The sequence below is a fragment of the Phyllobates terribilis genome, unplaced genomic scaffold (genome assembly GCF_046119375.1).
Source record: "Phyllobates terribilis strain yellow unplaced genomic scaffold, ASM4611937v1 Scaffold_2__4_contigs__length_985480577, whole genome shotgun sequence".
Classification (NCBI taxonomy): Eukaryota; Metazoa; Chordata; class Amphibia; order Anura; family Dendrobatidae; genus Phyllobates; species Phyllobates terribilis.
In genome coordinates, this window is record NW_027362762.1 from 344,546,355 (window position 1) to 344,573,213 (window position 26,859).

The 26,859-nt window shown below is 45.1% G+C and overlaps 2 protein-coding genes across 5 annotated transcripts in view; one reads left to right on the forward strand and one right to left on the reverse strand.

Annotated features, from left to right (window-relative positions):
* Window positions 1-941: 941 nt before the first annotated feature.
* Window positions 942-26,859, reverse strand: part of MRPS23 (mitochondrial ribosomal protein S23) — a 79,398-nt gene continuing 53,480 nt past the window's right edge. Inside the window, exons 2-6 of the mRNA XM_073670439.1 lie at window positions 11,229-11,381; window positions 10,480-10,656; window positions 8,624-8,698; window positions 3,039-3,162; window positions 942-1,141 (exon numbers count right to left, since the gene is read on the reverse strand). Coding sequence (XP_073526540.1) covers window positions 1,064-1,141; window positions 3,039-3,162; window positions 8,624-8,698; window positions 10,480-10,656; window positions 11,229-11,272 — 498 coding nt within the window. The 5' untranslated portion in view covers window positions 11,273-11,381 and the 3' untranslated portion in view covers window positions 942-1,063. The remainder of the gene's footprint in view (window positions 1,142-3,038; window positions 3,163-8,623; window positions 8,699-10,479; window positions 10,657-11,228; window positions 11,382-26,859) is intronic.
* Window positions 11,797-26,859, forward strand: part of HJURP (Holliday junction recognition protein) — a 50,417-nt gene continuing 35,354 nt past the window's right edge. For 2 of the 4 annotated variants that reach the window (XM_073664588.1, XM_073664587.1), the window contains exon 1: window positions 11,797-11,912. In XM_073664588.1, coding sequence (XP_073520689.1) covers window positions 11,880-11,912 — 33 coding nt within the window. In that variant the 5' untranslated portion in view covers window positions 11,797-11,879. Of the gene's footprint in view, window positions 11,975-26,859 lie in introns of all 4 variants that reach the window. The other 2 variants (XM_073664589.1, XM_073664590.1) reach the window with 2 other exon arrangements.

The following is a 26,859-nucleotide window of genomic DNA, read 5'->3' on the forward strand; positions in this document are numbered from 1 at the left end:
TAAATCCATACAAAAAATCCATATGTATTCCAAATAGTGAAAAGATGCAATCCCTACATAGGGATCAGATAGGCAGGCATGTGGGATGAATAATATACCACTATGAATGATATAGTATATTATATTATTGCATCTGCTTTTTCAGGCATGTGTGTGTGTTTATATGCATCTTTTTTGCTGTGTATCTTTTATGGATGTTGTATTTTTTATAAGCTAATAGGATCTCTTTACAAAGGTTTTTACTTACCTGGGATTGGATTACTATCATCGGGTGTCTGGCCAGGATATGACATAAGATTCCCAGAAACACATTAGGTGTTCGTATGCAATGATTAAGGATCTTATTCCGAAATGCATTTGCCCGCCTATCTGATCCCTATGTAGGGGTAGCGACTTTTCACTATTCGGAATACATATGGATTTTAAAGAATTTATTTTTATGGAAGCCTTGGACGCTGGATTTTTCTCCTTCTACCCTTTCTTAATTGTTATAGATCCCCAAGTAAAGTTAAAATAAATAAAATACACTCACTTTGTGGACCTGTGCCGCTCCAGAGATGTTGGAGCTGTGTCTGACAGCGTTTATGTCCCTATATTTTTTTTTATTTTACATAAGAGACTCTAGTATTTAAGAAGGGGATGTCCAAGTGCTGGACAACCCTCTTTAATGACCATCAATATATCTTTTAACATTGTTTTTAGTCATAATCACTATTTCCATTGAATGCCTCAGCAATCACATATCCTACATACTGATTTCACCTCTGCAGACAGTGATATTAACCCCTTCAACCGGTAGCTGCTTTTAGCTCTTCATCTACTAGAATCAATTCCATATTACTAAAAACAGAGAAGATTATTATCAGCATTCAGAGAAATTTGAGGCATTTCTTTCCCACTAATTTAAATAAAACTTTAATGAACCAGTGAACAAGGTTAGATACATGAAACAGTGTTTAATTTGCAATATTTCTATTTCAATGTCTAGAGGTTGTACAGTCATCATACAAGACATCCATATTGTACAAATAGTCACAACCTAGAGGATTGTCCATCACTCTTATCAAGAGGTTTCTTCATTGGCAGATTTCACCGCTGACTCCGACTGGCTTCCTGGAGCAGAAGATTGACGATTTGAAGCCTAGAAAGAGAATTAGAAGAGGAAGGTCAATTGAATCAGCCCTCTGTATTAGCTGGAGCAGATATCCATTACTACAAAGAGCTTAACTGGACCTCATGTGATCAACAAGATGCAGGGGTACATGATTACTTAAAAGAAACTACCGCGGGGACTAGTCAGTGTATCAATATACTTGCTCAGAGCCATCAATATTAGAACTTTAGGTTTGATTGCTGAGATACCGAAAGCCGAACCCCCTTGATCTAATAATGATTGCTTATCCAGGCTATAATACCAATTTAAAAGAAATAGAAACCTAATTTCAAAGAAACCTAAATGTGTCCCAGTGATCAGCTCTTTACCATTAGAGCAGCAGCGCTGGAGAGCCGGAGGAGAGCAGCAGCGCCGGAAGAGAGCAGCAGCGCCGGAAGAGAGCAGCAGCGCCGGAAGAGAGCAGCAGCGCCGGAAGAGAGCAGCAGCGCCGGAAGAGAGCAGCAGCGCCGGAAGAGAGCAGCAGCGCCGGAAGAGAGCAGCAGCGCCGGAAGAGAGCAGCAGCGCCGGAAGAGAGCAGCAGCGCCGGAAGAGAGCAGCAGCGCCGGAAGAGAGCCGCAGCGCCGGAAGAGAGCCGCAGCGCCGGAAGAGAGCCGCAGCGCCGGAGGAGAGCCGCAGCGCCGGAGGAGAGCCGCAGCGCTGGAGAGCAGGAAAGGAGCGCTGGAGAGCAGGAAAGGAGCGCTGGACCCAACTGTGTTACAGGTGATGCATTGTGTTGCTTTTCTCCTGTGCTTTGGCTCTCCAGTGCTGCTGCTCTCCTATGCTCAAAATGGTACAAAGGGATGGAGAAAAAGCAAACACCCACAGAGAATTTCTGTGGTATACTCTAAGTTGGTTCAAGGGGAAATCTTCTTATTGGGTAATTTTTATTACCTTCGGGGGCATAATGTTCGAATAGAGGTGCACGGAAGAAAAAGAAAAGCTGTTTCAAAATTAGTGGCATAGCACCAATTGGAGAAGGAACTCCGTTTAAATTAAGAAATCCAGAGAAAGATCCTCTTTAAGACCTGTAATCTTTGCAAAATGTCTACTATTGTGATGTAATTTTGACTTGTATATTGCAGAATTTCAGGAAAATCAGTGCCTAAGCAAACCTCATGTTTTTGCCAACACAACTGCTTTAACTAATCTAACCTTGTTCAAAGTCACCCGCAATCTAAAGCTAAACCTTATTCATCAACTATGGGGGAAATTTATCAAGACCAAAAATTCAAACCCTGGCTTCAAAGGGGTTTTCTGGGCTTTGAAGAAAAGTCTGCAATTAAACCATTTTATTTTTTTCTTTATATAGTGGTTATTAGTCACACAAGGGGATTTGGACCTGCGATTCTTTGATCACATACACTGTAGTACTTATGCGCTACAGTGCATTATCCCCACTGTCAATCTTTAATTGACAGTTAGCCAAGCAGGCCCCGCCCCCGGAGGGATCTGATTGGCTGAGGTATATAACAGACAGGGAAGTCATTGTCAGGGTGTCCCTGTTGCCATCGACACCCCGCAATTGCACTGGAGGGTTGCCGATGGGCTGACAAAGGAGGAGATATCCCTTTGTCAGATTCCTCACATGCCACTGTCACTGTCGGCGGCACGCAGGGTTAAAGTGCTGAAATCGCCACAATTCCAAGTCTCAGCACTTGAATCAGGAGCCCTGTCTGTATGTAACAGACGGCTCCTGCTGCGGATAGCATGGGGCACAACTTCTCTGCCCGTGCCATCTCTCTGACGTAACTTTACATAAGGTTTGCAGTAAATCACTTGCAATCTTGACGGAGTAACGTAATTTTTAGGGAAGGAGGTTACAATCTGATTTAGGGGACAACATTGTCATTTTTTCAAAAATTAAAAATGTCTCAATTTCACTTACCCCTGAGTAACCTGCTCTCCTTAAAATAATGCCTTCTGCAAGTAATGCCTTTGATGCTTCGTCAAACAGCTTGTCTTCTGCCACTTCTCCTGCTTTCTGGAGTTCTGTGTAGGTTTCTACAAATCTGTAATAACCAAAAGATGAACTAAAATACCACAACTGAAGATTACCAAATGCATTTGCATTTTGATCTTCAAGAGGCTGAGTGCTGATGGACTATCACTTGTCTTTAAGAGTTTCATAGAAACTCACTCGAACAAGAACTAATAGGGCCATAGCTGGGAAGATGTTTCACGACTATGAAGTTCAGGGAGATATCTACCAGACTTCCTCTGGCTCTGTTCACATTAGCACTGATGGGTTCTGCCAGCCTTTTGGTTATTTCGACTGCAAGAATTAATGCAGTGTGGCCCTATGCTCGCCATAAAAAAATAACAGGAACCTGACAAACCCTATTAATGTGAATGAGATCTTTCAGAATACACCAGTATTTGAACATGACTCTACTTGATGTGTGAAGACTCTATTATAAACAGAAGCCATGTCCCAATAGAAGACAGCCTTTCCTTATTATCTGACCAATGTAAACCTGAGATTACATGGATATGTCCTCTCACGATTCAATGACGCAATAGTCGCTTTATGGGAACACTAAACCTCATTGTTCACATGTACTTTATAGCCCAAATGAACATCAATTCGGGTCTAGACACCTCTAGCAGTGACTCTTATCCCTCTCTAAGAGAAGAACAAGGGGCTCCCTTTACACTTAAAGATAGTCCTTCGGTCTCGCCAAAATTGACGGGTTTGGCCAACTTTACTCTAAATGAGTATTGGGGCCTTAAAGGAATGTGGTCATCTTCTTTTCTTCATGGATGCACCACTCCTCTGCCCCATGACTTCCTCATTGCCAAGGAAGATGATCTCCTGAAGACTGACAATTCGAGCTGATGGCATGCTCGTGCCGCTGGCCTGAACGGAGTGTTCTTCAATGCTGCTAGCCAAGGCAGTTTTGCCTCTGCAACATGGAGAAACACAAGGAGACTAGTTGTGTGCAGCAATCTGGCCAGTTTCAAAGCGGCACAACATGCTCTGTAGCACTGAGCCTATATGCGGCACGCGCTCCTTGCCTAGGTAACTGGTCACTGGATGGTGGCCGGTAACTTCGACAACATGAAGAATTAAAAATCCCTCTGTTCTTGAGAATGAGTCCACTTATAAATCCAGTCGGCACTCTTGAGATTGTGGTGCTTGTGTCAAAGGATGGCATCCAACTTGTAAATAGTGATAGAAAGACCGGCACTCACATATATCGAAGAAGTTTTCCCAGGTTTATTTAATAAGATCAACAGAAACTTCATAAATTACGATTTTCGGCTCTATCCAAGCATTTTTGAAACAAACAATCTGTTTAAAAGAGGCTCAGGTAAAGCCAAAACGCGTCATTTATTATGCTTCTGCTGATTTAATGAAATAAACCTTGAAAAACTACTTCAATATACATGAGTGCCATGCTTTGCATCACTGTTCTTGAGAGTGGAGAGGATTTTTAAACGTTGCTAGTTTTTACAAGCACTTAGGAATTATAACCATTTAACAGCCTTAGAGCACTCCTTTAAGGTCTCAAGAACCAAATCTAATTTAGCAACAACTAAACAAGGAAAGCTTTTCTCAAACAATAACCTTCCCTCCCTTAGGCTGGTTTCACGTGTCCGCATATTTCCGGAACCGGAGATATCCTTGTTCCATGTGTGTCACACGCGGGGCAACCGTGTGCCGCATCAGGATCACGCGGACCGGCGCCTGGGAATCAGCGCTACAGTTAGCGCTGTTCCCTGCCCTCATCATGGTTCCCTACCGGTGCTGCGATTAACACCAGCGGGGACAATGATGAGGGTAGTAGTAGTCTGCTCCCGCAGTGTACCTGAGTAAAAATAAGAATAAAATAACTAAATCCTTATACTCACCTGTTCAGAGATGTCCCACGGTGTAATCCTCTGACTGCGGACGCCGGGGAGAATGAGCCGCTGGAGCGGGGCTCGGAGCGGAGCTCAGTAGTGGTGTCCTGGCACTCACTGAGCTCAGTGCAGCTTCGGGGCCCGCTCGCTGGAGCGTCTCATTCTCCCCGGCGTCAGCGAGGGAAATCTCCGGACAGGCGAGTGTAAGGATTTTATTATTTTAATCTTATTTTTACACAGGGACACTGCGGAAGAAGACACTATTACCCTCATCACTATCCCTGTTGGTGCTGATCGCAGCGCCGGTAGGGAATGATGACGGGGGCAGCGGTAAGCACCCGGCGCTTGGGAACAGCGCTGACTGTGGCGCGGATTCCCAGGCGCCAGTACGTGTCACACAGATGACACACAGATGTCATCCGTGTGGGACGTTTTGTGAACCGTGCATCCGCAAAAAAACGGACATGTCAGCGTGTGGAGCACACGGTCCGTGGAAACACACTGAGATGTGCACAGACCCATTCATTTGAATGAGTCTGCGTGTGTCAGCGTCTCCAGTACGTGTGGAAACTGTCACCACTCATACTGGAAACACAGATGTGTGAAAGAGCCCTTAGTCTGACAGGATCATCAATCACAATCCGCTCTTGGAATAAAGCATGTGGAGTCCCATAACGAGATGGCACTTTAAAATGCTATTCCATTTTTCTAAGAGTGGTCACCCAAGTGATCGGATACTAGTAAAAAACAAATACAGATACTACTCACCTTCCCCCGAGTCCAACGCCTGCTCTTTTGTTAGTATTTTGGCTGCAGCGATGAAGTGACGTCGATAGCTTACATCACCGCTGCGGTCAATCACTGAATTCAGTGGCTCCAATGCAGACAGCATGAGCTCCTAAGGTCAGTGATTGGCTGCAGCGGTGAAGTGCACTGTCGACGTGATGTCACTATTGGAGTCAGAACATAGAGACAAGACTAGTGGCAACAAGTTGGTGCTAAATCTGGGGAACAGCAAATAAAATCTGAATGTGTGTTTTACCAGTACCTGATGGTTGGGGGACCACTTTTCTAAAAGTGGAAAACCCTTAGGCTGTGTGCCCATGATGAGGATTTAATGAGTTTCCGCGGCGCCATTTCTGCCACGAAAATGCATTAAAAACGCTTATTAAGTTGTCTGTCATGTTTCCCAATGACAATCCGCATGTGCTGTGCACATGGTGCAGAAATTTCCGCTGCGAATTATCATTGAGGAAAAATCCGCAGCAAAACCATTTCTTGTGCGTAATCGCGGTGAAATCGCCGCCATTGACTTGCATTGAACCGCATAACATCCGCATGTATACACGTATGCATGCGGATGTTATGCGGTTCAATGCGCAAATGGTACCCGGGTCTGGAGAAGAGGAGACTCTCCTCCAGACCCGGGTACCATTAGTAAAAAAAAGAATTAAAACGTAAAAAATAAAAAATTATACTTAACTCTCCAGTGGCCCCCGGTCTCCTTCTCCGGTGGCGTCCTCAGTCTTCGGCGTCCCGCGGTTTTCTAAAAGGACCTGCGGTGACTTCACTTAGTGATGTGATGGTCACGCGACCACTGCCGTCGGCAGTCACATGACCTGTCAGCTGACTAAATGACGTCAACGCAGGTCCTTTCAGAAAACCGCAGGACGCCGAGGACAGAGGACGCCATCGGAGAAGGAGACCGGGGGCCACTGGAGAGTTAAGTATAATTTTTTTTTTTTTTTTTTTACGTTTTAATTCTTTTTTACACTATTGATGCTGCATTTAAAGCAGCATAAGTTGGTCACACTATATAAATCCATGCCGTTTGCATGGATTTATATAGTGTGACCATGTTGTCAAGCACTTTCCAAGTGATGTTAAAATCGCTTGGAAAAGTGCTTGATAACCCGCATGTGGAAATGCATGCAAAAACGTTTAAAAAACACTTCTCCCTGACAGAAAAAAAGCATGTACAATCTGCATGCGTTTTTTCTGCCAGGGAGAGGCAGAAACGCTCAGGAAAAATACGCATCAATTCTGCATCGTGGGCACAAAGCCTTAACATATTAATTAACAGCATGACACTGACACAGCCATAGTAACTAACACCCACTAAATTAGTCAACAGCACTGTATGAACGGTTTCTTGATAACTTTGATATAAAGGTGAAATTGGTATTGGAGAATACAGATGGATACAAGAGGCCACAGTACATGTGTATGTGATTCACTGCAGCCACGAATGTTGTGTCTAATTTTCACATTTGAGGACATTTTTTGTCTCCTTTGTCCCCTCCAGCTTTTATGTAAGGTTGCTTGAGGCTATATGCCCACGATGCAGAAATGAAGCAGAAAATTTCTGCAGCATTTCTGCATCTCCCTGGCATAAAAAACGCATGCAGATTGTGCATGCGTTTTTCCTGCAGAATACATGCGGAATACATGCGGATTCACATGCGTATCCACATGCATTAACGCATGTGTTTCCGCATGCGGACTGACAAGCACTTTCCAAGCGATAGCATCACTTGGAAAGTGCTTGACAACTAGGTCACACTGTATAAATCCATGCAAAAGGCATGGATTTATATAGTGTGACCGTAAAAATAAAAAAATAAAGCTATACTTACCCCCGATCCCCCGCCGCGTGTGCTGCAGCGCTCGTCCTGGCTTCTTCCGGGTTGCCGCCATCTCGCGAGACAGCCTGCAGTCACAGGACCACGACGTCATCTCAGGTCCTGAAAGGAAAAGCGCTGCAGGGGCCGCCGGACAGGTGAATATAAACTTTATTTATTATTTTATTCTTTTTTTTACAGGTACAATGGTACCCAGGTCTGGATGAGAGTCTTCTCTCCTCCAGACTTGGGTACCATCCGCACATAGAGACGCATATAATCCGCTTGTACAAATGTACAGACACGGATTCTATGCGTCTCAATGCAAGTCAATGGCGGCGCTTCCGCAAAATTAATGAACATGCTGCGGATTTATTTGCGCTGCAGAAACGCTGCGGAAAAATCCGCAGCATGTGCATTGACATTGCGGAATGCCATTGGGGACCATGGGGTGCGGATTACCATGCGTTTTTGATGCGTTTCCGCAGCATAAACGCATGAAAAACGCATCGTGTGCACGCAGCCTTAGAGAGCTGTAATATGGATACATTTTGCAGTTCTATGGTAATCTACGTGTGGTTCTGTTAAGCCACCGGAGGTTCAGGTAATGCAGCCATAAAAGACACTAAAATGAAGCTGTAGTATTACTGGAAACACAGCGATTTAAGTAGTTAATTTCTTTCTAAGGCTTTGTGCACATGTTCAATATTTGCAGAAGAAAAAACTGCTGCAATACTGATGGCACAAAAAATTCTGAGTAAAATACGTGCATTTTTTTAAGCATTTTTTTCCCATTCAATAAAGAGACCTGCACTCAACAGCCTCACATATGTCTATGAAACTATTGATTTAGGATCAGGAGACCTGAGGCCATACTCGGTCCGTGTGGAATCAGCATTGTCTTAGTTTTATAGCACATAATCTCATGCTAATTGCAATATATCAACTACCTAAATTTCATAAATCTCGATAATAATTACTATTTTTAATCGGTCATGCATCTTACCTTTCACAAACAGATCTGAAGTTCTTTCTGTACAAATGAAATATTCCCGAGCTTCCATACGTCTCATAAAATTTGCTGAGCAGAAAGGAAAATAACACTGTCAAAACAGCAATACCACTCACTGGTAAAAAAAAATACATTACCAACAAAGGAATTTACACCAAATAAAGTAACCAACCATTTCTAATGCATGTAACATTACTGGTATATAATGATTAGGCTGAGCTACATAGCGACTTTAGCCAGGTCATAGTCACACGGTCAAATATCGAACTGTCAGGGCCACATTGCACCAGAATTACAGTGAACCTGGTCTTTTCGCCATCAGCAAGTTACTGTGACAGCAACAAAAAAGTTGCAGAGGATCCAAATCTGCTGGACATTTAAGTCACAGCTGCGACAAACTTACGGTCACACCACATTACAGGGGTTGGTCACTAATGGACAGCCCCTTATTGATGGCCCCAAGGTGCTGCATACATTTAAAAAAAAAAAAAATCTATACTTGCCACTTGGACAGGCACCATTCCTCTGATCTCAGATCTGTGTCTCTCCTCCGGCTGTAGTTTGTTTTAAGAAAAAAAACAAACATACTTGCTTTACTCATCCTCCTTGGGTCCAGGTCAAGTACGGAGACCAAACAGCTGCTTTTGTATATTCTTGTCTGCAGCATTAACATCATGGGGACAGCGCTGCAGCCAATAGCGGAATAGAAGCCTCGTGTCACTCAGCTCACTGATTTGCGTGATGTCAGGGCTGCAGACAATAACGGACACTGGGAGCAGCGATGTAGACTCTGTGCTGGACCCGAGGAGGGAATATGAAGTGATTTAAAAAAAAAACACAACTACAGCCGGGGGGGGCAGCGGTTTTCTGAAACTGGAAAACCTCTTTAATATATGATATAATCTTTGGACGTGTGTCATGGCCAAAGTCTCTGTGTAGGTCTGGCTGAATTTCTCACCCCTTGTAAGGGACAAAATATTGCAGACATGGGTCTATTAGTCCTAGCAAACATAGAAAATACTGTACTGTTGGCTAAGAGGAGCACATAAAAAACAGAGTGAGCTCACAGGAAGGCCTCATTCAGATATCACTCCTTTTTTACATGCAGAACATAATGTCTGAATGTCCTCAGTGTTTCAGTATGTACCATCAGTGACTTTCACATATGGATAAATACACGGACTGCACACTGATGTCATCTGAGTGCTGTATGTGGTTTTCATGGACTCATAGACTTGTATTGCTAATTTTCACACATGGTCTGTAAAAACAAAAAACAGCCATTTGAACAACCCCACAGATTATAATGGGAATGTACTCTCTCCATGTAAAACACAAAGAAAACAGGTACATGAAGAAGGAACGTCTGAATGAGGCCTTACCAGTAGGTTCATGATGGGACTATATGAGAGTAATTCCTCCTGCCCTTCTTAGGGTGCTTTCATGCTGTGTTCTAGCGCCCATTCATTGGTCTGAACCCCATGCAAAACGGGATTCGGGAGCAAGCACTTACGGGGCCATAGACTATAATGTTGCCGGCAAAGTGAAGGTGTGCTCCGCTGTACATCATTTTCTGCTGTGTACTGGAGGTGGACGCTCACGTAGTAGACTGCGTCTTTGTGTCTGATTCCAGCAGGAATACACTCCTGAAAATGATGCACGACAGAGCACACCTCACTCTGTCGGACCATTATAGTCTATGGCCCCGTCGCGGCATAAATCCAAATCCCGTTTTGTGGGGACACGAACGCAACGAGCGGGTGCCAGAATGCAGTGTAGCAATCAGATGACACCCATTCTCCTTACTGCATGTATGAGCCGCCCTACCCAAGCACAGCAGACACACTTACGCCCGGATGACATCTTCGCTGTACAGGATCTCTGGCACATTATCCGGCAGCTTGTTCTTGCGGTTCAGCGGTTTCTCGTAGGTTGGTTCTCTCTTTGGTGGAAAGGCAGCATACACATCGTACCAGATGGGCTTCTCCTTGTGCTTTATTACTCCAGCACGCATGAGATCTCGTGTCCTATCAGACAGAGGCCACACTTACACACACCTGCCTGAATACGGACACACTCATGGAGTAATAGCGGTGGACATAGCATTGGTGCATCCTGTGTGGTCGCACAGGGGCCCAAGAGGTAAGGGGGCCACTAATACCTCCAAAGCATGTGCAATCGTGCATTGTGATCAGCTATTGGGCTGCAGAGGGCCATATCTTATTCTTGCACAGGGGCTTTGTTCTAGCTTTGTCCACTAGTGTTTGGATATAAAGGGCCGTCCACAGACAAGACTCCCCCGTAATGACTGCATGCATTGTCAAACCCCCTGTGATCGGTGACAATGTCACCGCGACCTCTCACTGCAGCGGTTTATCCATTAGATTTGGATGGTCAAAAGTGATCATCACATGACCAAAAAGGGGTATGACGGTACTTTATACATTTAAAGTAATCAATTAATAGGATTATAATATACAAGAAGAAAAAAAGATCTCAAAAACAGATACAAAGTGATGATACTGGTTATTAATAAACCCCGAGCACCACATCACCATGCAACCCAGAGTCCATCCCCCAATAAGGGCACCTCATGTACCTGCTGAACACAGTGCCCAGCTTCTCCAGCCTGCTGCCAGCCATGCTGCGGGCTTCCTGATCCGTCAAATCCAAGCATCGGTCATCTACCTTGTGTACTGGCGACTGAACCCACAGCGGCCATATTTAATACTGGAGACAGCTGTCCAAAAGCCTGTATAAGGAATATGCAATGCTTTTGATTATTATCAAGAAGCAATGAGGCTACCGTTACTTTTACAACACTTTACGGTAGTGCACTTATAATACGAGCGCAACTAAATGGATGAGCTGCTTATTACCACAGCCGGCTGATTAATCAAGCGCCGAGCAATCCGACAGGAACACGATAGGCTGGTTACATCGTTCAAGCCGTTATGACAGTGAAACGTTATACAGGGCTTAGAAACCACATGCTGCTATGGAGTGTGCCCAGATGGCAGCTGAAGGAAGGACGAGTTATGCCCCTAACATCACATCACACCTCTGTACTGCTGTGCTGCAACCGGCATCTAACAATCATTTGCATGTAACATTGACAATCCACCAATCAGGAGACTGATAACGGTGACGTCATGGACACGTGCTCAGATTCTCCAGCCAATGAGAGCGCGGTGCCCGAAGTTTGTATTTCAGGCGGACTCCCGGCTCAGCACTCACAGCGCAGCTACACATGGAGAAGAGAGTTACGTCGGGAGAATCCAAGGTAATGACGGCGGACAGCTCTCCCGGCACATGTCCTGAACGTCGTGTCCAGCACATATAGAGGTGCGCTGAGCCCGCAGCACGGGACTAACAGACACTACTATGAATGGCCGCCAGCGGTCCGTGTCTCCTGGTGTATAACATGTCAGACCCGTGCACATATCTGCTCTGTAACATGCACCCTGTCCTCACAGGTCAGCCAGCACATTACCACCACTGATGGCGAGGTGACTGACACTGGTGACCATGGCGCCTGTCTGTGGGGGATGGGATATGTTGGGGTGTAGGGAACAGTCAGTCCTTTAACTGGAAGGTCGAAAATGGTAGAGCTGAGGAATCTGACACCACAGGACTAGAGATGAGCAAAGGGCTTATACTGGACCCCTAGTGTCTGATGCTGAACTCCGGACCCCTTGTGTCTGGTGCTGAACTCCGGACCCCTTGTGCTGAACTCTGAACACAGACTTCTCCCAAAAGTCAGTTTTAGTGTTTGAGAGAGGTTGGGTCCACATTGACTTCTATGGGGTTCAGGTAGAGTTGTGGTACCCGAATCAAACTTTGGACCAAGATTTGGTCGAACCCAAACATCCACGGGTCCTCTCATCCCTACACAGGACTTCTTCAGATGATTTGAGGAGTCCAGGATCTGTCGGGGCTTCTTTTAGATCAGTCTACAAACTAGAGGTGAATGGATCGTTTTGAATTTGACGGCTTTTCCATATATTCACCCAAAAAACTTCAATTTATAGTGCATTAATTTCCTGTAAGGCTAAGTGCCCACGATGCAGAAATGCTGCATATTTTTTCCGCATCTCCCTGGCAGGAAAAACGCATGCGGATTTTACATGCGTTTTTTCTGCCACGTAGAAGCGTTTGTCAAGCGTTCTTCACTTGCATTTCCGCATGCGGGTTATCAAGCGCTTTTCCAAGCGATTTTAGCATCACTTGAAAAAGTGCTTGACAACTTGGTTACACTATATAAATCCATGCAACCGGCATATATAGTGTGACCAAGTAATAGTTAAAAAAAAAAAAGAATAGGAATGGTAAAAAATAAAGATAATACTTGCCTTCTGATGGCCCCCATCATGTCAATGCCATGACGTCATTGAGTCATGTGGCAGGTCACGCGACTGCCGACGTCAGCGGTCGCATGACCTGTCAAATGACGTCCTGGCAGGTCCTTTCACACCACCGCGACCCATACAACAGACCAGACGGAGCGGAGGAAACACCGGGGGACCATCAGAAGGTAAGTATAATCTTTATTTTTAATTGTTTCTTAACAGATTCTATGGTACCTGAGTCTGGAGGAGAGTCTCCTGTCCTCCACACCCGGGTACCATCCGCACATAGAATCGCATAATATCCGTGTGTGCAAATGTGCTGACACGGATAATATGCGTTTCAATGCAAGTCAATAGCGGCAATTACGCTATGTGTCCGCAAAATTAATGGACATGCTGCGTATTTTTCTGCAATGATAATCCGCAGCTGAAATTTCTGGAGCATGTGCATAGCACATGCGGATTATCATTGGGGACCATGGGGCACGTATTAGCAAGCGTTTTTTAAGCATTTTTGCTGCGGAAATTCCATAGCAAAAACGCTTGTAAAACGCATAGTGGGCACGCAGCCGAAGGCTAAGTGCCCAGGATGCAGAAATGCTGCAGACTTTTTCCGCATCTCCCTGGCAGGAAAAATGCATGCGGATTTTACATGCGTTTTTCCTGCCAGGTAGAAGCGTTTGTCAAACGGGTTATCAAGCGCTTTTCCAAGCGATTTTTAGCATCACTTGGAAAGTGGTTGACAACTTGGTCACACTATATAAATCCATGCAACCGACATGGATTTATATAGTGTGACCAAGTAATAGTTAATAAAAAGAATAAAAATGGTAAAAAATAAACATTATACTTACCTTCCGATGGCTCCCGGTCTCATGTACGATGCGTCCGACATCAGTTGTCGCGTGACCTGTCACATGACTAAATGACGTCACCACAGGTCCTTTTAGACCATCGCGAAGCCGTACAGGAGACCGGGGGACATCGGAAGGTGAGTATAATGTTTATTTTTTATTTTAAATTCTTTTTTTAACAGGTACTATGGTACCCGGGTCTGGAAGAGAGTCTCCTCTTCTCCAGACCCGGGTACCATCCGCACATTGAATCACTTAATATCCGCATGTGCACATGTAGTCATGCGGATATTAAGCGATTCAATGCAAGTCAAAGGCGGCAATTACGCTGCGTGTCCGAAAGATTAATGGACATGCTGCGTATTTTTCCGCAGCATGTGCACAGGACATGCGGATTATCATTGGGGACCATGGGGCACATATTACCAAGCGTTTTCGCTGCGGAAATTCCACGGCAAAAACGCTTGAAAAACGAATAGTGGGCACGCAGCCTAAGTCACAATATTAAAAAGCCTCTAATATGACAGAAGATCCATGTATAAAATTCTGAGGTCTCCCATATGTGTATTGCCCCTATGTAACACTTAGGGTATGTGCCCACAGTCAGAAGCCGCCTGCAGCCTGATGCTACTGAACAGACGTGCGGCTTCCGCCCTCATTTTATGCATATGAGCGGTACAATTTTTTTTTTTTTTTTTTTGTTTTTTTTTTTGTTCACATGCGGACTTTCCTCATTGAAGCAAGTCTATAGGTAAAGTCCACTAGCGGACCTGCAAGAGAAATTGACATGCTCCGGGTCCACACACTGCATGTCAGTTTCCGCGGTTGATCTGCAGTAGCACGGAGACGCATAGTGGACATGGGATGTCCAGAAATCCATCCACTATGCTGTAACATCTGGCCGCTGTGGGTTTGATGCTGCATAAACACACAGCTAGAAATCCACAGCAAAACCTGATTGTGGGCACATACCCTTATGCAAACAGCTTTATTAGGATGCAGTCCCATGTAATGTCAGCGTGTTAATATACTCCCCGATCGCTGTCTTCGGTATCCAGCTCTGCTCCTCATTAGTGATGAGCGAGCATGCTCGGTGCTCGCCAGAGCATCTCACTGCTCGAGATGCTCGCCGAGTATTTCCGGGGTTGCTCGGCGGGAGCTCGGGTCCCCTCCCTGTATGTTTGGCGCTCTTTACAGAGCCAATGAACATGCAGGGATTGCCTGCCACTCACTGTAATGCCGTAGCCATGTTGGCTGTGGCTTTACATTGATTTGCTGGCCGCACAACATCATCAGGTCTATTTCAGACCTGGCGCCGCCATGCTTGTCACAGTCACTTCGGAATCAGACAGTGTAAGGAGAGGTGCTGCTGTGCTAGGGAGAGATTTGCTTATTTCTAGTTAGTGTAGATATACCAAACTATATTAGAGACACATATCCATCTCAACAAACAGTCCTTCTGGGGACTAATCCATCTGCAGAGATATCAGGCAGGCAGTGTATATAGGCAGGCAGACAGTGTATATAGCCGACTGCAGTGCACATAGCACAAGAGGCTCCATTCCAGTTTTGTCTGCTGCTGTTAGATATTTCTAGAAATAGGCCCAGGTAATTTTTTTGGATCTTGATCCTCATTATTTGCTTAAAAAGTAATCCAGAGAACGCAGTTCTTCTGCACCATTTGCTTGTTGGCACTGCAGAATACAGCCAGGTCCTTTCCATATTACAGCGCTAAAAATCCAGCTATTTAAAACTGGTTTGTCCGTCACACGGATCACATATAATTGCGCTGAAAATACCACCATTTCTGGCCTCCATTAAAAATTTGTTTCAGTGTGTCAGTGAAGCTATTGACACTAGTTTGCTGTTCAAAATAGTTACCTACAGGCCAGGTATTTAAAACTGTGGTTTGTCCGTCACGCGGATCACATATACGTTCGCTCCAAATTCAGTCATTTGTGGTAAGCGTGGAAGATATTGTCCTCCATTTAAAATTGGCAAGGGACGGGGAACTGTACGTGATGGTGCATGCTGAGGCCGTGGACAAGCTGTAATTGTGCCACAGCAAACACCCACATCTTCTCGCTCGACCTTCCTGTCTCAATTAATAGGGGACCCCAGAACACCGCTATTGAACACAGAGCAGTGTCAAAAGGTTGTTGGTTGGATAGCGGATAATGCTTCCAGTCACTTAGCCGCCACCACCACCTTGTCTTCCACACGGTCGAGTCTCAGTAGCCGTGAGTCTGGACCGCATATTCCTCACCCTGAACCTCCTTCCTCCCACCACCCTAAGTACCCAGAGAAAACAGATCCCACACGGGTACACTCCGAAGAGCTGTTCACTTTTCCATTTATAGATTCGGGCCTCTCGCCCGGTCTACTTGAAGCGGGGCAAGAGGAGATAGCATGTAGCAATGCCAAAATATTTGCGCAGCCACAGTCACATGAAGGCGACGGTGGGAAAGTGTTACAAGAGGTGGACAATGATGAGACACAATTGCCAGAAAGTCAGGAGAAGGACCAGAGTGCGGAAGAGGAGGTGGTGGATGATATAGTAACTGACCCAACCTGGCAGGAGGACATGCAGAGCGAGGAGAGCAGCACACAGGGGTAAGGAGGCAGAGCACCTCAACAGGCAGGAAGAAGCAGTGTGGTGGCCGCAGGCAACCGTTCCCTGTAACACCAACATGAAGGAAGTTGCCAGTACAACTGTTAGGTCTTCCCAAGTCTAGTTGTTTTTTAACCCCTTTACGACCTAGGGCGTATTAGTACGTATCTGTGCCCTGGGCCTTATGGACCTGATACGTATTAGTACGCCCTGGCGATTTCGCCCGCACACAGGCTGTGCGGGCGCGATCGCCGCCGGGTGTCAGCTGATTGTCACAGCTGACACCCAGGGCTATGTGCAGGGAGCGGTCCCGCACCGCTCCTACCACATTAACCCCCGTAATGCTGCGATCGAAGTCGATCGCAGCATTGCGGTGGCAAGGGGAGGTGATCGCCGATACTCACCTCCTCTTCCGGCCTCCAGCGATGTCTGCTGCGGCTTCCAGGATGTTGCCATGACGACTCGATGTCGTCATGACAACATCCGGGTCACCAGACTGCAGGAAGATTTTTTTGACATGCGCAGTGCATCTCCAAACTATCTTCTCCCTGTCCAGCGCTTGACAGCCTGCATGGCACAGGGATGGTGCATTCCTGTGCCATGCAGGCGATCAGAGAAAAAAAAGTGAAAGTCCCATAGTGGGACAAAGTAATAGTTTTTATACTTTATCAGAAAGTGAGGGAAAAAAAAAAATTCTAAAAATATTTTAAAAAAAAATAATTCACCAAAAATAAAAATATAATGTACCCATCAATAAATATTATTATAAAAAAAAAAAAAAAAAAAGTACACATATTTGGTATCGCCGCGTCCGGAACAGCCTGACCTATAAAACTGTCCCACTAGTTAACCCCTTCAGTGAACACGGTAAAAAAAAAAAAAAACGAAGCAAAAAACAATGCTTTATCACCATACCGCCAAACAAAAAATGGAATAACACGCGATCAAAAAGACGAATATAAATAAAAATGGTACCGCTGAAAACGTCATCTCGTCCCGCAAAAAACAAGCCACCATACAGCTCCATCAGCCGAAAAATAAAAAAGTTATAGCTCTCAGAATAAAGCTATGCTAAAAATTAATTTTTTCTATAAAATTGCTTTTATGTAAAAGTGCAAAACATAGAAAAACGATATAAATGTGGTACCGCTGTAAACGTACTGACCCGAAGAATAAAGCTGCCTTATCAATTTTACCACACGCGGAACAGAATAAAAAATAAAAAAAATTCCTGATTTGTTGGTTTTTGTTTATTCTGCCTCCCAAAAATCGGAATAGAAAGCGATCTGAAAATGGCACCAATAAGAACGTCAACTCTTCCCGCAAAAAACAAGCAGTCAAATGACTGTCTGCCAAAATCTGGAAAAATTATAGCTCTCAAAATATGACGACAGCTGTCAGTCATAAAAACCCCATATGATTCTGGTATCGCTGTAGTCTCACCGACCCGAAGAATAAGGTCGTCTAATCACTTATACTGCACGAGGAACGGCGTAAAAAATAAACTAGGGCTAGGGTTGTGCTAGGGCTAGGGTTGTGCTAGGGCTAGGGTTGTGCTAGGGCTAGGGTTGTGCTAGGGCTAGGGTTGTGCTAGGGCTAGGGTTGTGCTAGGGCTAGGGTTGGGCTAGGGTTGTGCTAGGGCTAGGGTTGTGCTAGGGTTAGGGTTGTGATGGGGTTGGGATTTTTTTCAAAAGTAAGAAAAAAAGATGACGATATGGCGACTAGTGTTCGCTATTTGAGTTTGCATCGGGTGTTCTGGTATGCATTGAGTATCGTGGGTATTTGAGTGACATGCTCGAGTCTCCGCCCCATATGCTTCACGGCCCAAAAAACTTTGTGGGGATTGCCTGCCATGCACGAGCGATCCCCGCATGTTTTTTTTGGGTGTCTAATAACCTTGAAACATGTGGAGCAGGGACTCGAGCGTGTCACTCGAGCACATGCTGTACATGGTGCATACCTGAGTACCCGATGCAAACTCAAGTAGCGAGCACTTGCGCTCAAGACTACTGACAACTTATTCAATATGATGACCTAATGTTATCAAATTCTGTGTCGTACCTCTGGGTTCAAAATGTTCACTATACACCTTAATAAAATCCTTGAGGGGTCTAGTTTCCAAAATGGGGTCACTTGTGGGGGAGCTCCACTGTTGAGGCACATCAGGGGCTCTCCAAACGCGACATGGTGTCCGCTAACAAATTGAATGGAAAATCGGCTCAAATTTTTTGCGGCCGCCATGTTGCGTTTGGAGAGCCCCCTGCGTGCCTAAACTTTGGAGCTCCCCCACAGGTGACCCCATTTTGGAAACTAGACCACGCAAGGCACCTATCTAGATGCATAGTGAGCACTTGGAACCCCCAGGTGCTTCACAAATTGATTCGTAAAAATGAAAAAGTGAAAAAAAAAAAACACTTTCATTTTTACGAATCAATTTGTGAAGCACCTGAAGGTTCCAAGTGCTCACTATGCATCTAGATAGGTGCCTTGGGGGGTCTAGTTTCCAAAATGGGGTCACTTGTGGGGGAGCTCCAATGTTTGGGCACACAGGGGCTCTCCAAACGCAATATGGCATCCGCTAATTATTCAAGCAAATTTTACAATCAAAAAGTCAAATGGCGCTCCTTCCCTTCCGAGCCCTGCCGTGCGCCCAAACAGTGTTTTTTTTTCCCCACATATGGGGTATCTGCGTGCCCAGGGGAAATTGCACAACAAATTTTGGGGTCCATTTTTTTCTTGTTACCCCTGTGAAAATAAAAAAAAATTGGGTCTAAAGTAACATTTTTGTGAAAAAAGTTAAATGTTCATTTTTTTTCTTCCACATTCCAAAAATTCCTGTGAAGCACCTGAAGGGTTAATAAAGTTCTTGAATGTGGTTTTGAGCACCTTGAGGGGTGCAGTTTTTAGAATGGTGTCACTTTTGGGTATTTTCTGTCATAAAGACCTCTCAAAGTGACTTCAAATGTGATGTGGTCCCTAAAAAAAATGGTTTTGTAAATTTTGTTGGAAAAATGAGAAATCGCTGGTCAACTTTTAACCCTTATAGCTCCCTAACAAAAAAAATTTTGGTTCCAAAATTGTGCTGATGTAAAGTAGACATGTGGGAAATGTTATTTATTAACTCTTTTGTGTGACATATCTCTCTGATTAAAGGGCATAAAAATTGAAATTTTGAAAATTGCAAAATTTTCACCAAATTTCTGTTTTTTTCACAAATAAACGCAAGTGATATCGAAGAAATTTTACCACAATCATGAAGTACAATATGTCACGAGAAAACAGTCTCAGAATCAGGGGGATCCGTTGAAGCGTTCCAGAGTAATTACCTCATAAAGTGACAGTGGTCAGAATTGTAAAAATTGGCCTGGTCATTAACGTGCAAACCACCCACGGGGGGTTAAGGGGTTAAAGACTCTGCCGATAACCCCAAAAAGGCCATTTGCACCATCTGCCAGGCCAGCATCAGCAGGGGTGGCAAAACGAACAGCCTGACCACCACCAGCATGATCAGACACATGGCAGCAAAGCACCCGACTTTGTGGGCCGAACCCCAGGGTCCAGGAACAGTGTCTGTGGGTGGCACCACTGCTTCTTCCGCTGTTGTGCATGCGAAGATGCCTCTTGCCCTGCACCTGTCATTCCACCCTCTCAAATAGCAGCATCAGGAAGCACGTCCTTGTCCCAGCGCAACGTTCAGTTGTCCATACCCCAGTCCTTGGAACGCAAGCGCAAATACGCAGCCAATGCCCAACAGGCAACACTACTAAATACCCACATTTCACGACTGCTTGCGCTCGAAATGTTCCCTTTTAGGCTCGTAGAGACGGAAGCATTCCGCAACCTGATAGCGGCGGTCTTTACTCGGTCCCCAGCCGCCACTATTTCTCCCAGTGTGCCGTCCCCGCATTACACAAGCACGTGTCCCAAAACATTAACCGTGCCCTCAAAAACGCAGTTACCAGGAAAGTCCAGCTAACCACGGACACGTGGACAAGTGCTTTTGAGCAGGGATGGTACATCTTGCTGACGGCACACTGGGTTAGCATAGTGGAAGCCGGGACCTTGTCAGACCTTGGGATGGAACACGGCCTCCCGACGCCAAGGATCGCAGGCCCTAGGTCAATCAGGTTTGCCCCCACAGTCTACAGCTCCTGCACCTCAGCCTCCATCTCTGAAATGACCACATCCGTCACAAGCTGGAAGCACCGCCTCGGCCAAGCGGCACCAGGGTGTGTTGAAGCTAATATGCTTAGGTGACAAACCGCACAATGCTGAAGAGTTGTGGACAGCTCTGAAAGAGCAGGCAGATCTGTGGCTCACACCGCTGAACCTACAGCCAGGCATGGTCGTGTGTGACGATGGCTGGAACCTGGTGGCGGCTCTGAGGCGAGGCGAGCTCACACACATACCTGGCCCATGTGCTTAGCCTCGTGGTTCAGCGATTTCTCAAATCCTACCCGGATCTGCTTGTTAAAGTACGCCGCCTGTGTGACCATTTTAGAAAGTCGCCTACAGCTTCAGCCGCCCTTGCCGTGTTTCAGCAGCTTTTGCAGCTTCCGGCTCACAGACTGGTGTGTGATGTCCCCACGCGTTGGAACTCTACACTGCAGATGTTGGGAAGGATTTATGAGCAGAAGATGGCAGTTGTTGAGTACCAGCATCAATAAGGCCGTCGGTAGTCAGTTCAGACTCCACACATAAGACCTCAGGAGTGGACATGGATGTCAGACATATGTACCATCCTCCAAAACTTTGAGGACTCCACCAAGATGGTGAGCGGCGATGACACCATAATTAGTATCACCATCCCGCTTCTGTCTTTTGAAAAGCTCTCTGCTCACAATCAAAGAGGATACATTGCAGGCGGAGCACGATGAGATGGAGCAAGGAACCATACAGGATGATTACACACAGCCCAGCCTCATCTCATCCCAACGTGGATTGGGTGACGAGAAGGATGAAGAACAGGAGCTAGTTTCATGCACTATAGATGGTACTACCTGCATAACTGTCATACCGTCTGTTCAGCGTGCATGGCCTGCGGACAGAGAGGAGGAGGAAAGCATGGTCACTCGTCCTCTTGGGGAGGACACGGAAGTCTTGCCTGTTAGCAGTCTGGCACGCATGGCTGAGTTTGTTAGGCTGCCTTTCCCATGACCCTCGCGTTCTCAAAATTTTGGGTGATATTCATTACTGGTTGGTGACACTTCTAGACCCACGCTACAAGGAGAACTTTCTATCTCTTATTCCTGAGGCGGACAGGTCTACATAAATGGGGCAGTACCAGAAGGCCCTTGTTGCGGAACTATTAAAAAAAAAAAAAAAAAAAAAATTCCCATCTGAAACCGCTGGCGGTAGATGTCACAGTTCGTTGGACAACCAAGGACTACAGGTGAGAGAGACGCCACTCCAATCCAGCAGAGGCAGGGGAACACTGTCAAAATTCTGGGAGAATTCTCTCAGCCCCTCCCATCGCACAGGCCCTGAGGCGCCGGGTACTCTCACAAGGAGTGCAAAGTTTGGGAAGATGCTAAGGGAGTACCTTGCCGACTGTACCAACATCCTCCATGATTCCTCTGTGCCTTATAATTATTGGGTATCCAAGCAGGATACGTGGAATGAACTAACTCTACTCCTTGGAGGTCCTGGCCTGCCCTGCCGCTAGCTTTTTATGAGAGTGGGTTTTTAGTGCCGCTGGTGGAATTATAACTGATAATCGCATCCACCTGTCAACTGAAAATGCTGATAGGCTGCCTCTTATAAAAATGAACACGGGCTGGATTGGGCCAGACTTCTCAACACCACCAAATGATAACAGCGTAACATAAACTCAAATCCAGTGTCTTTTCTTGGGAGGTATATTCCCATGCACCTTTTTACACCCAGACATGGGTATACGCTTCCTGATTTTGGGTATTTGCTCTGGTCCTCCTCCTTCTCCTCATCTTCCACCACCATTTCACCAGGGTGACCGTGGTCCGTGATGCAACACCCACATAATTTTTTTAAAGGGTGTTTATGATGCCCGTAAAAAAAAAATTTTTATACAGTATGTTCATGTATACCCCCCAGGGGTAAATGTTTGTCAGGCCATACACTTAGTGCATGGGCATTAGAAGTATAGGAGACCCGCTCCTTTCTAATGGGAACATTTTTTTGAGGCCCTCTACGTCTCTTCCAAGGGGCATTGGAGTGCCTCACAATTTTTTTTTTTCAGCCCTTACATTCACTGCATAGCCCAACACTATGGGAGACCCACTTCCTAATAACGGGAAAATTTTTTCATGAGGCCCTCTACGTCTCTTTGGCAGCCGTTGCTTCACTGCATAGGCAAACAGTATGGGAGACCCTCTCCTTTCTAATGGGAATTTGTTGTTACTGTGGCCCTGCTCTATGTGTCTTTAAACTGTTAGTGGGGTTTTTCCCAAATTTTGACAGCTCTTGCAGTCACAGCCTGGGCATTACCACGATAGGAGACCCGCTCCTTTATAATGAGAACATTTTTTTTTTTTTTTTACTGAGACCCTCCTCTGTCCCTTCAAAAGGGTATTGGGTTGCGTCTGAATTTTTGGCAGCCCTTGCAGTCACTGCATTTGCAATAACAGTATAGGAGTCCCACTTGTTAATAATGGAACCACAAAGCCTAGCTGGCTGATGGCTCTCTAACAATAGGGAGGGCCGACTGCTGGCCTTTTAAGAATAATAAGGGCCGCCTGATGGTCCTATAAAAATAGGCTTTGTGACTTTCAGAGTCCCTCCAGGATGTGAAACAGGATGTGTCTGATGTGTCTCACACCACATGGCCAGATAAGGTTGTAAAATGTTAAAATGACATTTCCTGGTGAATGCATTTGTCTTAAAAAATAACGTAAAAAAAAACAGTAGGATCTTTCTTTAGTATAATGCTGGCTGCATACTTGCGGGAAGGTTCCCGGACACTCCATGGCTGCATTTTTAATGTGGACTCGCTTCGTACCATCCCTGGCCACATTCACTTGACCACGTGTTTGTGGTTAGGTGGTCCTTCCCAGTAAGGGAACCGGCATGAGATTGTGAAAAGCTTCCGCCTCCTCGAGCCTTTTGCGGGAAAAGTTTACGTTTTTGTTGGTTCCATTTTCAGGCACGTGACATTTTTTAATCGCTTTCTATTCCGATTTTTGGGAGGCAGAATAAACAAAAACCAATAACTCAGGAATTGTAATGTGTTTTTTTTTTTTTGTTTGTTTTTTTTGTCGTTCTGCGTGTGGTAAAATTAATAAGGCATCTTTATTCTTCGGGACAGTATGTTTACATCTTTTTTTATGTTTTGGTGCTTTTACACAATAAAAGCTATTTTATAGAAAAAATATTTTTTGCATCGCTTTATTCTGAGAGCTATAACTTTTTTATTTTTCGGCTGATGGAGCTGTATGGCGGCTTGCTTTTTGTGGGACAAGATGACGTTTTCGGCGGTACCATTTTTTTATTTATTCGTCTTATTAATCGCGTTTTATTCCCTTTTTTTTTGTTGTTTTGTTTTTTGTTTTTTTTGTTTGGTGGTATGATGATGAAGCATCGGTTTTTGCTTTGTGTTTTTTATTTATATTTTTTACCGTGTTCACTAAAGGGGTTAACTAGTGGGATACTTTTATAGGTCAGGTCGTTCCGGACGCGACAATATCAAATATGTGTACTTTTATTGTTTTGTGGGGGTTTTTTTGTTTTTTTTTCATATTTATTGATGGGTACATTATATTTTTATTTTTTGGGGATTATTATTTTTTTTATTTTCATTTTCTAACTTTTTTTTTTTTTTTTTTTACTTTTCTACTTTGTCCCACTATGAGACTTTCACTTTTTTTACTCTGATCGCCTGTATAGCATAGGGATGGAGCACCATCCCTGTGCTATACAGGATGTCAGCGCTGCAGAGACCGAAGATACTTTGGATTGTGCACTGCGCATGATCAAAGTATCTTCCGGCTGTCTGGTGACCCGGATGTTGTCATGACGACATCTGGGTCACCATGACAACCACGGGACCCGGCCTCAGACAACTCGAGACGCCAGGGAAGAGGTGAGTACAGGCACTTGCCTCCGGAATGCTGTAATAGACTTCGATCGCACTTCTGGGGGTTAATGTGCCGGGAGCGGTGCGGCACCGATCCCAGCACATTGTCACAGCTGACACCCGGTACTATCAGCTGATACCCGGTGGCGATTGTGCCCTGGGACTTAAGAGCCAGACCCGTATTGGTACGTCATGGCGATTGCGCGCGCACACAGGCTGTGCGGGCGCGATCGCCGCCGGGTGTCGGCTCATAGTACCGGGTGTCAGCTGTGACAATCAGCCGACACCCGGCGGCGATCACGCCCGCACAGCCTGTGTGCGCGCGCAATCGCCATGACGTACTAATACGGGTCTGGCTCTTAAGTCCCAGGGCACAATCGCCACCGGGTATCAGCTGATAGTACCGGGTGTCAGCTGTGACAATGTGCAGGGAGCAGTCACGCACCGCTCCCAGCATATTAACCCCCGCGATGCTGCGATCGAAGTCCATCGCAGCATTGCGGAGGCAAGGGGAGGTGATCGCCGATACTCACCTCCTCTTCCGGCTTCCAGCGCTGTCTGCCGTGGCTTCCAGGATGTTGCCATGACGACCCGATGTCGTCATGACAACATCCGGGTCACCAGACAGCAGGAAGATTTTTTTGGACATGCGCAGTGCATCTCCAAACTATCTTCTCCCTGTCCAGCGCGGACAGCCTGCATGACACAGGGATGGTGCTGCATTCCTGTGCCATGCAGGCGATCAGAGGAAAAAAAAGTGAAAGTCCCATAGTTTTTATACTTTATTACTTTGTCCCACTATCGGAAAGTGGAAAAAAAATTGTAAAAATATTTAAAAAAAAAAAAAGAAAAAAAATAATCCGCCAAAAATAAAAATATAATGTACCCATCAATAAATATTATTATAAAAAAAAAAAAAGTACACATATTTGGTATCGCCACGTCCGGAACAACCTGACCTATAAAACTGTCCCACAAGTTAACCCCTTCAGTGAACACGGTAAAAAAAATAAACAAAAAACGAAGCAAAAAACAATGCTTTATCACCATACAGCTAAACAAAAAATGGAATAACACGCGATCAAAAAGACAAATATAAATAAAAATGGTACCGCTGAAAACGTCATCTCGTCCCGCAAAAAACAAGCCGCCATACAGCTCCATCAGCCGAAAAATAAAAAAGTTATAGCTCTCAGAATAAAGCTATGCTAAAAAAAAAATTTTTTCTATAAAATTGCTTTTATTATGTAAAAGTGCAAAACATAGAAAAACGATATAAATGTGGTACCGCTGTAAACGTACTGACCCGAAGAATAAAGCTGCCTTATCAATTTTACCACACACGGAACAGAATAAAAAAAACAATTCCTGAATTGTTGGTTTTTGTTTATTCTGCTTCCCAAAAATCGGAATAGAAAGCGATCAAAAAATGTCACGTGCCTGAAAATGGCACCAATAACCACGTCAACTCATCCCGCAAAAAACAAGCAGTCAAATGACTGTCTGCCAAAATCTGGAAAAATTATAGCTCTCAAAATATGGCGATGCAAAAACTAGGTTTTACAAAAAATGCGTCTTTTAGTGTGTGACAGCTGTCAATCATAAAAACCCCATATGATTCTGATATCGCTGTAATCACACCGACCCGAAGAATAAAGTCGTCTAATCACTTATACCGCACGAGGAACGGCGTCAAAAATAAACTCTCGGGTTAGGGTTGGGCTAGGGTTAGGGCGGGGTTTGGGGTTAGGGTTGTGATGGGGTTGGGATTTTTTTCAAAAGTAAGAAAAAAAGATGATGATATGGCAACTAGTGTTGAGCGCAAGTGCTCGCTATTTGAGTTTGCATCGGGTGTTCTGGTATGCATTGAGTATCGTGGGTATTTGAGTGACATGCTCGAGTCTCCGCCCCATATGCTTCGCGGCCAAAAAAAACTTTGCGGGGATTGCCTGCCATGCACGAGCGATCCCTGCATGTTTTTTTTTGGGTGTCTAATAACCTTGAAACATGCAGAGGAGGGACTCGAGCGTGTCACTCGAGCACACACTGTACATGGTGCATACCTGAGTACCCGATGCAAACTCAAGTAGCGAGCACTTGCGCTCAAGACTACTGACAACTTATTCAATATGATGACCTAATGTTATCAAATTCTGTGTCGTACCTCTGGGTTCAAAATGTTCACTATACACCTTAATAAAATCATTGAGGGGTATAGTTTCCAAAATGGGGTCACTTGTGGGGGAGCTCCACTGTTGAGGCACATCAGGGGCTCTCCAAACGCGACATGGTGTCCGCTAACAAATTGAATGGAAAATCGGCTCAAATTGTTAGCGGACGCCATGTTGCATTTGGAGAGTCCCTGT